Source organism: Nelumbo nucifera, chromosome 4, assembly GCF_055504915.1.
Source record: "Nelumbo nucifera cultivar China Antique chromosome 4, China Antique-T2T, whole genome shotgun sequence".
In the NCBI taxonomy this organism is placed as follows: Eukaryota; Viridiplantae; Streptophyta; class Magnoliopsida; order Proteales; family Nelumbonaceae; genus Nelumbo; species Nelumbo nucifera.
In genome coordinates this window covers 70563420-70575611 of record NC_142652.1, presented here as the reverse complement: position 1 = coordinate 70575611, position 12192 = coordinate 70563420, and the positions used below count along the sequence as shown (strand labels likewise).

At 40.0% G+C, this 12192-nt stretch overlaps 1 protein-coding gene and 1 non-coding gene across 2 annotated transcripts; one reads left to right on the top strand and one right to left on the bottom strand.

The window, feature by feature from the left end:
* The first annotated feature begins 2676 nt into the window (after nucleotides 1–2676).
* LOC148800699 (uncharacterized) lies at nucleotides 2677–10960 on the top strand. Its single transcript, XM_088903827.1, has 4 exons — nucleotides 2677–3155; nucleotides 8379–8503; nucleotides 8599–9546; nucleotides 10956–10960. Exons 1-4 carry the CDS (start codon nucleotides 2677–2679, stop codon nucleotides 10958–10960), a joined length of 1557 nt encoding a protein of 518 aa, XP_088759953.1.
* Nucleotides 2842–2948, bottom strand: LOC148800700 (small nucleolar RNA R71). Its single transcript, XR_016071011.1, has one exon. It is a non-coding gene; the product is annotated as a small nucleolar RNA R71 (small nucleolar RNA).
* Nucleotides 10961–12192: the final 1232 nt, after the last annotated feature.

The window sequence follows — 12192 nt, the reverse complement described above, 5'->3', positions numbered from 1 at the left end:
CACAAGTCGTCCAGTTGATTCTTGCGAAGGGTCAAGTTCTTTTGAAGAACATTGCTGATTCTGCTCCATCCTTCATTGCGCCATATTCAGTGGGAGCTGATTTTGGATCCTTCCTTAGGCGTGAACACCTCCATTGGGAGATAGTATTTCTCCGTATCAGGTATTATCCTCTCCCACTCCTTTTGGTTCAGATCTGGTTCAGTTTATGGTTCAAGATTGATCCTTGAAAATATGATTTTCTAAATAGGGAATACGATTCCCAGTTGAAGGGAGACTTTAGATCTGATAAGACTCTATCCTTGGAGATTACATTCAAAATTCTGACTCTTAACTCTTGAATTCGAGTTGGGCTGCTTTAAAACTTGGGCTGCTTCAAGGTACTTCTGCGAGTTGGGCTTAAGTTGTGAAATGGGCCTGGCTGCGAACTTGCTCCAACTTCGGGCTTGTTTTTGTACTTGATGCGGGCCGAATCTGACAAAACCAAAAGCATAAACGTTGTGGGCCTTCCTTTCATCTTTCTAATGCTTCTTGAATTGTCTAATTTGGAGTCCGGAATTGAGTGTTAGGCCCAGATTACTGACTGTCGCCGAAACTATGCAAAATCACCCGATTTGCCCTGTTTTCTTCTAATTGCCTTCTTTATTGCCCTGGTTCGATATACAAGAGTAATGAGTTCATTTAAGTGCTAAAATAATGTAAAAAGATGAAAATTAGGGGACAAAAATAGGGTTCCTTTCAGTCTCATCAAGGGCTGAGGCGACGTGGGCCTGGCGAGCTAAGGTCCTCCCGACCTGACTGCCCGTGGCGAGGTCGGGACGGCCAGTCTTTCTTGTCTGCCACGGGTGGAGGCATGGCTCCTTGGAGGGTTCTGGGGGGCCTCTCCTTGGCGAGATGGGTGCTCCTCCTGTGGGCGAGACCTAGCTCGCTACGAGACTGGTTGCCGAGGGGGAAGTTGCGATTGCTGAAGCTGAGGTTGAGGTAACTGGGGAAACTGCTGCTGATACTGATACTGGGAGACCTGGTGCAACACATGTTGCTGATAGAGCTGAAGTTGCTGGAAATGTTGCATTTGGGCGTGCATGGCCCGCATGCACTGCATCAAATCCTCCAGTTGGTTCGGGCTGGTCGCTGGGGGCACGACCGAAGGTTCGGTGAACGTCACTCCGACTGTAGCAGGGAGTGGCGCGACAATGGGTGCCACTGCAAGAGGCACATTCAAGCTGGGAATTCCATCCACCGAGAGGGGGACGGTGAACTGTCCGATGCAGACAGTAGGAAGCTAGGGTTGTTCCCTGGAGTTATCCATTTCCGTGCTTCGTCCAATGTTGCTAGAGGAAGCCATGAGTGTTGGGTTTCTAGAGAGTAAAGAGACGTGAAAGTTTGGAGAAAGGCTTTTCGAAGCATTTCCCACAGACGGCGCCAAATAATGTAGCGCGATCCGGTCACTCCTAGCTGGCACTCGCATGGCTCCAGAAAGACACCTGAGATGAAGAAGAAGAATCCCTTGGGGGTTTGCCCGGCGGGGACACTCCGATGCTTAAGTCAGTACTCTGTAGAAGCAAGGAGAAGGCAAAAGGCTATGAGTGCAGATAGCGCGTTACCACTATACTCAAGAGATTAGATGTTCCAGAAGAAGTTTCTCCTCTGCCGTGAGGGCTTTTATAGGGGTGTTCGTGTCAGGTGGGGCATAACCGCCACTGGGCTTCTGTCATAGCCGTTACCTGCCATGACTGCGTAGGTGGACGTTGTGACGTACCTCTCGCCCGGATGAGTGACACGTCTCCAAATTGGCAGGCACGCCTCCGCTTGCCGAGAGACGTGGATGTAGACTGTCAAAAGGACAGGGACTGCGCTGTCAGTAAGGAAAGTGGCACAGTCTGATCGGTACGGCCTGTCAGATAGAAGCTTCCTGAGGAGCGCTCATGCAGCTCGTTCCCAAGTTACTTTGCTGCGAGCTCGGGATGCTTCAGGATCACCCTTAGTAAAATTGGTCCCCGGGATGACTTATCTGTTTGGGGGATCGGGCGAGCTAGTTTCCCTAGCTCGCGAGCTAAAATTGCCTCCGAATATCCCTTTCAGGGTAGCTCGGGGAACCTGGAGCTCGCATTGTGGTGAGTCCCTTCTCTTGCAAGCTACGGTGTAGCGAGCTACTCTGTTGGCTTGTTACTTCTTTGTGCAGAGCCACGATGCTGAGTTGTTACTTGTGCTGAGTCAGGTCCACGTGTCACCGTTTCGTAGATCGGTTCAAATCATCCTCCATCAGTATTTTCATTGGGGCTGGCCCGGGAACCCTCCTACGGCACTTGCTGCATCGATCCATCCTGAAGTGATGGGCACATGTCCGTAGGATGACCAGGGATCGAACAGATACCACACACCCTGGCTGGTTGCAATTGTCCTAAAGCGAGTTGCCTAACCAAAGCTGTTAAATCTGAAATCTGATTTTCCAAATTAGTATGGCTTACCTCATTTACATGTCTAATGGTACCATCTGTCCTTGTACCGAACTGCTGTGAATTTTTGGCCATGTTGGAAATAAATTCCCTGGCCGCTTCGGGTGTTTTGTTCACTAAAGCTCCTCCACTGGCTGCATCTACCATACTTCTATCCAAATTAGTCTCATCAACGCCAATGCTCATTTTGGAAAATTTCTTGGAGATCTGTGATACCTTCAAAATGAATGGCGTTTCTGATGATGCCATTACACAAAGACATTTCCCTTTTTCTCTTAGAGACAAAGCCAAAACATGGTTAATCTCTCAAGCTTCGGGATCAATTACTACATGGGATCAGCTCACAAAGGCATTTGTAGAAAAATACTTTCCACTAGGAAAAACTACTAAATTGAGGCATGACATCACCAGTTTCACTCAGTTTGATGGAGAGACTCTCTATGAAGCATGGGAAAGGTTAAAAGACTTGCAAAGAAAGTGTCCTCATCACGGTATCCCGGATTGGTTGATAGTACAGACGTTCTATAATGGTCTCTCCCCTCAAATGAGAAGTACTATTGATGCAACAGCTGGTGGGGCTCTCATGAACAAGAATGCTACAGATGCAAATGTTCTCCTTGAAGAAATGGCAGCTAAAAACTACCATTGGTCTAATGAAAGAAGCATTACAAAAAAGGCTGCTAGTGTTTATGATGTGGATGGGTATTCGCTGCTTGCTTCTGATAGCTATATTTATAACCCTAGCAAGTGCACTAGTTATCAAGTAGTATAAAAATATTGTTCCCACAAGGATTTAACAAAATAAGTATTAGAACTACAGCATTCCCTAATTATTTGGACAATTGAATTTTACATTTGAGAATGAGAACTAATGAAAAAGCAGAAAAAGGAAAACAAGAGTAGAAGTATGTAACGATTGGTTGAATTTTTTAGGGCTTTCGGTCCACCGAACCATTCCAATGAATATTAATGGATGAGATTATCCAACATAATTTGTCATTCCCATAAGCTGAAGTCTTTCCAATTTTATTTAATATTCTCTCTCGAGATATACTAAAACTACTTCTATCAGGTAACCCCTCGATCTCTCGACTAGAGTTCTCAAGATAGAAGTGCATTAAGTCCAAGGAAAAACTATTATATTCAGATGAATCATGTGTATATACCATTCAATTCACACAAAGAATTATGTGGTCAGCTATGTGAATTCCTCTCTCGATTCATTCACATACGCCTGATCAACTAAGAGATGGTCACTCCTAATAAAAAAATAAATTCATTGATATGATTAGGCTTTCCACAACCCTAACTACAGATAAATTAGTTCGTACTAGCAGAAATAAAACAAACAAGAGGAAAGAAATAACTCATGGTTTCGCCCTTGGACTTGAGATCTCCTCTTCTCCTTGCCGCCACCTCCTTCTTGCAGACTTCTTGCTTGATAGCTGGATTGCTCCTCTGCTTCTTGATGCTTCTCTAGTCCGCCCCCTACCCCTTTATATAGCTTAAGGGGAGGGGGTGGTCTCCTACTCTTTCTTGAAGTTAATCTCTCAAAAATAGAAAGTTTTAGTCTAATCCTACTCTTATCTCTTTATCTAGTGAACTCAATCTCTTTATCTTTACGGGATTACATCATAAATTTAGATCTGATAAGACTCTTTTCAGTTTCTTGTTCTTGGATTCGTATTAGACCTCCTCTGCGAATTGGGCTGCTGCTAGGCTTTTCTGCAAGTTGGGCTTCAACTGCGGATTGGGCCTCCCTACGAATTTACCCCAACTTCGGGCCTGGATTTGACTTCGATGCAGGCCGAATCTGTGAAAGCCCAAAACATGAAAGTTGTGGTTTTTCCTCTTATCTATCCAGTGAGTCTTGAAGCAACCCAATCGGATCTCGGATACGAGAGTTACACCCAGATTACTGAACGGTGCCAAAACTATGAAAAATCATCCGATTTGCCTTTCTTTGCTCCTGATGCCTTCTCCCATGCCCTGAACCGAAATACAAGAAATATGAGTCCAATTAAGTACTAATTAAGTATTCAAGACAGAATATTTAGGGATAAAAATGTGATAAATTCTACTCTCATCAAATCCCCCCACACTTAAACCTTGTCCGTCCTCGGGCAAGACAAAACTCAAGCAAAAATAAAACAGGAACAAGCTGACTATCTTCTGATTTTTAAACTCAAATCTCCTTCATCTTTTTCCACAAATATTCTAGGATACTATTGTAAACTGTTAAATCAATACAACCAATTAATACATGACTCATTCATCAGTCAATCCAATTCTTGCTACTACAAATCAAGTAGTAAACTAGGGAAAACATTTTTATCTCCTCTCTCTCTCTCTTTTTTTTCCTTTTTTTCTTTTTTTTTCTCTTTTTTTCTATGGTGGAAGTGAGTGCATTTTATGCTCCATCTCACTTTTAGGATTACTTGGTCAGTAGGTGCATTTTATGTTCCATCCTACTGTTTGAATTGCTGGTTAGTAGGTACATTTTATGCTCCATCCTACTATTGAATTACTTGACTGGTAGGTGCATTTTATGCTCCATCCTACCAAAAATATTCCCCATATTTACTTAAACCTGAATTTAGAACTAGCTTAATTGAAAATGGCTTCAGATAGGTCGTGTACTTCTTAATTGTACCTCATTACTAGGTCCACAAGAATTTTCCCAGAATATTGTTTCAATTGATTTCAAAAGAGTTGAGGTTTTGATTTTTTTTTGAATAAATCATAAAAATACAACCCAAATCAAATTTTAAAACACAACCTAAATCCTAAATCCCCTCCCCCACACTTAAAATTTACATTGTCCCCAATGTGAGGTTAAATGAAAAGAAAGGGCAAAAAAACTAAACTAGAAATGTAAAAAGAAAAAGAAAAAGAAAAAACAAACTTCCCTATCATAAACCGGATCCTCTAACTCTCGCAGTCACAACTTTCGGTGTGCTCCCATTCCATCCATCATGGGCGAGTTCAAATATGAAATAGGGGCCTACAAAACAGAGGGTAACGGTTTCTTATTAGAAATTGGCAACACCATATAATGAGCATTACCTTGTCTTGGCTTGGACCCTTCTTGACCGGCCTCCAAATTGTTCAAAACCTCCTTAACTTCCCCATCCAAATTATCTTTTGAAACTCTTTCAGGGTAAGGGAGAGGAAGTTTAATAGCATCTAAACTCAGTTTAGGTGTACTCCCTTCGATCTCCATTTGAGAATCAGCTGCCTCAACTTCCTTGTCATCATTCTGGGTCTCACCAATTGTCTTCTCACTTCTTAAGGCAATGGCATTCACTTGCTCCCTTAGGTTCTTCTCTATATTGCTAGGCAATCGTCCCTCTCTTCTTTTTGACACCATGCTTACAATCTACCCATCTGAACTTCTAAGTTTTTGATTGATGCTTCATGTTCTTGGAATTTTGCTTCAGTAGCATTGATGAACTTAGAAATCATCTCTTCCAAATTACTCTTTTTTCTTCTGGGGGCGACTGTTGTTGGAATCCCATGGGTGCCTTTTGCTGATTGTTGCTCCATGAAAAGTTTGGATGATTCATCCACCCTGGGTTGTATGTGTTTGAGTAGGGATTGAAATTCGTCCTGCTAGTATGAGAGATAAAATTAGCATTCTCATGTGAAGTAAAAGGACTACCTAATGGACAATCAGAATTAGTATGTCCTATTTGACCACAAAAATCACATGGGATGCTAGATGATGTATTAATTGCTGCAATATTAAAAGTATCCAATTTCTTATTCAGATTAGCAAGTTGAGCAGATATGGCTGCAAGGGGATCGATATGGTGTACTCCCTTTTGATTGGTTCGGTCATTACTCCATTGGAAGCTGTTTGATACCATTTCTTCCACTAGATCATAGGCTTCCTCTGGAGTTTTCCTCAGAATTGTGCCTCCTGAAGCTGCATTAATAATGGAGCAATTAGATAGAGTAATACCATTATAAAAAGTTTGAATTTGATGCCAAACTGGTGTTCCATGGTGAGGATACTTCCTAAGCATCTCTTTAAATAAAGAGCAAAATCCAAATTAACCAAGGTTAACAAGTTCTAATATTATTTTATGATTAAATCCCTAGCAACGGCACCAAAAACTTGATAGCTATGTTTATAACCCTAGCAAGTGCACTAGTTATCAAGTATTATAAAAATATCGTTCCCATGAGGATTTAACAAAATAAGTATTAGAACTACAGCATTCCCTAATTATTTGGACAATCGAATTTCAGATTTGAGAATAAGAACTAATGAAAAAGCAGAAAAAGGAAAACAAGAGCAGAAGTAATAATGCTGAAGTACGTAATGATTGGTTGAATTCGCTAGGGCTTTCGGTCCACCGAACCATTCCCATGAATATTAATGGATGAGATTATCCAAGATAATTTGTCATTCCCATAAGCTGAAGTCTTTCCAATTTTATTTAGTAATCTCTCTCGAGATATACTAAAACTACTTCTATCAGGAAACCCCTCGATCTCTCGACTAGAGTTCTCAAGATAGAAGCGCATTAAGTCCAAGGAAAAACTATTATATTCAGATGAATCATGTGTATATACCATTCAATTCACACCAGAAATTATGTGGTCAACTATGTGAACTCCTCTCTCAATTCATTTACATACACCTGATCAACTAAGAGATTGTCACTCCTAATAGCATTAAGCAAGATAATTCATAGACTATATGGAAATCACAATCTTCAATAAACCAGAATAAAAAAATATATTCATTGATATGATTATGCTTTCCACAACCCTAACTACAGATAAATTAGTTCATACTAGCAGAAATAAAACAAACAAGAGGAAAGAAAGAACTCATGATTTTTCCCTAGGAGTTGAGATCTCCTCTTCTCCTTGCCGCCACCTCCTTCTTGCAGACTTCTTGCTTGATAGATGGATTGCTCCTCTGCTTCTTGATGCCTCTCTAGTCCGCCCCCTACCCGTTTATTAAGTTTAAGGGGAGGTGGTGGTCTCCTACTCTTTCTTGAAGTTAATCTCTCAAAAATAGAAAGTCCTAATCTAATCCTACTCTTATCTCTTTATCTAATGAATTCAATCTCTTTATCTTTATGGGATTACATCATAAATTTAGATCTGATAAGACTCTTCTCAGTTTCTTGTTCTTGGATTCGTATTAGACCTCCTCTGCGAATTGGGCTGCTGTTAGGCTTTTCTGCAAGTTGGGCTTCAGCTGCGGATTGGGCCTTCCTACGAATTTTCCCTGACTTTGGGCCCAGATTTGACTTCGTTGCAAGCCAAATCTGTGAAAGCCCAAAACATGAAAGTTGTGGTGTTTTCTCTTATCTATCTAGTGAGTCTTGAAGCAGCTCAATCAGATCTTGAATACGAGAGTTACACCCCGATTACTGAACAGTGCCGAAACTGTGAAAAATCATCCGATTTGCCTTTCTTTGCTCTTGATGCCTTATTTCATGCCCTGAACCGAAATACAAGAAATATGAGTCCAATTAATTACTAATTAAGTATGCAAGACAGAATATTTGGGGATATAAATGTGATAAATTACTCTCATCAGCTTTCAAAGTTGATGCGATAGCCAAGACCTGTGAACATCAATGTTCCCTCCAACCATCCAAAAGTGTGTGAATCTTGTGGGGGAAATCACCATAATTCAGATTGTCATGGGATGGAGCAAGTCCAGTTTGTCAATAATCCCAATCTGCAACCAAACAACCCTTACTCAAATTCTTACAACCCTGGATGGAGGAATCACCCCAACATAGCATGGGGAAATCCAGGAAACCAAGGAGGCAACCAAAGGCCACCTTTCCAAAATAACTTTCAAGGGAGGAATCAAAATCAGCCCCAAGCACCACAATAAAACAGACCCTCCTATGAAACAGCTTTAGAGAAATTCATTGAGGCTACTTTTGAAAGATTTGAGAAGATGGAAAAGCAATATGACAGGTTGGAGGCAAAGGTTGATCAAATAGCTAGCCAAAGTAGGAACTTGGAGATGCAAATAGGTCAAATGGCCAGTTCATTCAATGCAAGAGCTCAAGGTACTTTGCCTAACAAAACTGAAGTCAATACCAAGGAGCATTGCAAGGCAATTACTTTGAGAAGTGGCAAACGGCTTGAGTAAGTGATGCCAAAGAGAGTGGTGAAGCTTCAACAGAAATTATTCAAGAAGAAATTCCAAATGACCAAGCTGAAGAAGAGAAGAAAGAAGAGCTGTCTAAACCACCACAGGTCAAGCCTTATGTACCACCTGTTCCTTTTCCTCAAAGACTAAAGCAGCAGAAATTGGACAAACAATATGAAAAGTTTTTGAACATCTTCAAGCAACTTCACATAAATATCCCTTTCGCAGAAGCACTTGCTCAAATGCCGACTTATGTGAAGTTTTTCAAAGAATTATTGTCTAATAAAAGGAAGATTGAAGACAATGCTGTTGTTGCACTTACTGAGGAGTGCAGTGCTATAATCCAACATAAACTTCCACCAATGCTCAAAGACCCAGGTAGTTTTTCTATTCCTTGCACCATAGGTGATATTGAGTTTGAGAAAGCTTTGTGTGATTTGGGTGCTAGTATGAGTCGTATGCCATTGTCGATTTGCAAGAGATTGGGGTTTAGTAAATTAACTACTACTAGAATGACTTTGCAATTGGCGGATCGTTCAGTAAAGTACCCGGTTGAGATTATAGAAAATGTATTGGTCAAAGTGGGAAAATTCTACATCCCTGTGGATTTTGTTGTGCTTGACATGGATGAGGATGTAGATATTCCATTGATTCTTGGGAGGCCATTCTTGGCAACAGCTGGAGCACATATAGATGTGAAGCAAGGGAAGCTAACTCTAAGGGTAGGGGATGACATGATAGAGTTTGACATTGCAAAAGCAGAAAAATATCCTGCTCTTACTAATAGTTGTTTCCGTGTTGATATAATAGAAGAATTGGTTCAAGGGGTTTGGGAAAAAGAACATTTTGAAGACCCTCTGAAAGCTTGCTTAATTAATAATGCAACGAGTAAGGATGAAGAAATTAAGGAGGTTTTGAACTATTTGGAGGCCGATCAAGAAGGGTTCAAGCCAAGACAAGGTAATGCTCATTATATTATGATGCCAACTTCTAATGAGAGACTGTTACCCTCTGTTTTGCAGGCCCCTATTCCGGATTTGAACCCGCCCATGATGGATGAAAGGGGAGCACACCGAAAGCTGCAACCACGGGAGTTAGAGGATCCGATTCATGATTATTAAAATAGGGAAGTTTGTTTTTCCTTTTTCTTTTTGTTTTTGCATTTCTAGTTTAGTTTTTCTGCCATTTCTTTGCATTTAACCTCACATTGGGGACAATGTAAGTTTTAAGTGTGAGGGGGGGGGGGGGGGGGGGGGGGGGGAGACTATAGGATTTTATTTCAGTTCAACAAAAAAAAAAAAAAAATCAAAACCTGAACTCTTTTGAAATCAATTGAAACAATGATTTAGGAAAATTCTCGTGATCCAAGTAATGAGGTATGATCAAGGAGTACATGACTTATCTGAAGCCATTTCCAGTTAAGATAATCCTAAATTCAGGATTATGTAATTGGGGTAGTTGTTTTTCCATTGCTACAATTGGTAGGATGGAGCATAAAATGCACCTACCAACCAAGTAATTCAATAGTAGGATGGAGCATAAAATGCACCTACTAGCCAGCAAATTCAACAGAAGGATGGAGCATAAAATGCACCTACTGGCCGAGTGATCCAAAGTGAGACGGAGCATAAAATGCACTCACTCCCGATAAAAAGAGAAAAAAGAGGGGAAAAATAAAATAAAATAAAAGAGAGGTTTTTCCTGATTTACTACCTGGTTTGCAGTAGCAAAAATTGGATTGACTGATGAATGAGTTGTGTATGACTTGGTTGTGTTGATTTAACAGTTTGCAATAATTAACCTAGAATATTTGTGGAGAAAAATGAAGGAGAGTTGAGTTTAAAAATCGGTAGGATTGTTAGTTTGTTCTTGTTTTATTTTTGCTTGAATTTTGTCTTGCTCGAGGACGGGCAAGGTTTAAGTGTGGGAGGACTTGAAGAGAACAAAAAATATCATCTTTTTCTTACTTAATATTTAATCTTTTATATTTATTTTATGCCCAAATGCACTCATTATTTTTATATTTTGGTTTAAGGCACGAAAGGAGGCGTTAGGTGAGAAACAAGGTTAATCGGGTCATTTTACACAGTTTCGGCGCCGTATGGTAGATTGAGCATAACTCTCTCATCCAGACTCCGATTGAGATGATTTAAGATGCGTTGCAAAGCTAAGAAAATTTTCTACAACTTTTATGTTTTTTGTTTTGATAGAATCGAAATGAATCAAGATCAAAATCGGGCCCGAATTCTCTGCAACTGCACTGGTGACGTGTTGAAGACAATCCTTAGCCTTGAAGCTTAATCCGCGATTTGATCACTCTCTCACTCACACAAGAACATGATTTTATCTTATTTTTGAGTCTTTTCTAGATTGAGGTTACCAGTTAAGAGATAGGGTAAGATTAGATCTAAATTAACCATTAGGATTAGGACTTTCTATTTTTGAGAAAGAACTCCAAAAAGGAGTTGGAAACAACCCCTCCTCCTAAAGCTATATAAAGGGGGGAACTAGCATTAGGGAATCAATAAATCAATCAAGGAAGGAGAAATCCTCCAAGAGAGCTTCAGCCTTCAAGGAAGCAGTCAGCAACCCAGGAGGAGAAGAAAGGCGGCGAAGAGGAGAATTAAAGATTCAAGGGCGTGGAGTTCCCCTCAATCAACTTCTATTCAAGAGTTTTCTTTTTCTTCAAACTTTACTCTCTGTTATTATTCAATTTCACTTATGTTTAATCTAAATTTTATCATTGGAATGATTCTTTTCATTAATAATATGAGTAGCTAAATTTCTTGATCTAGGATTTGGTTGTAGTCTTTTGATTTGCCTATGATAGATTATGTTTAATTGATTGGATCGTTGATTGTTAGGATTTATCTTTTAGCTTAGGGCTTAATGCTATAAATTAATTGGCCATTAATTTCTTTAATTAAGGTGTTGTGTGAAGTAGCGAGAGTGGAAGCATAATACTACTTCATTGAGATAATTGACCTAGGGTATGCGTTGCTTAGAGATAAGAACACTCCTTTGTGATCGTTAAACTGATTTCCATTGATCTTAATGGGTTTGTGTTCATTGCCTGTGATAACAAGAGTAGACACACAATTAGCATAAATGACGGGTTGTCGAAGCCCTCAAAATTAATACTAGTCCCACAATAAAATATTTGCAGTAAAAGTGGTACTAGGTCGAATCCCACAGGGAGCTAAACAATAATCTCTTAGCCGAATGGATAATATAATTGAGTGGGAAAATTTACCAACTAAAATTAAAAGAATAAGAAAGCAATAACAAACTAAACAAACAAGAGAAAATCAGTCTTACCGAATTCTGGTTCAAGGGTTCAGGTTGAATCGATTGGCCATCGATCCTAGGTAAATTTCAGCATTCTTGCCATTCAAGCATTTAACCTTAGATTTATTAGGATAGCCATAATAAACCTTGTGTTTTCCAAATTCAGTTGACCAAACCCAGCATTCGATCAACCCTTATCACCACTCAACTGGGTACGATAGTGTTCCATGTTAAACTGTGATAGCATAAAGATTTGTGAAAATAGTTAAACCAAAATAACAATAATTGAGATAGCTGCAATTACTGAATCTTGTTCCA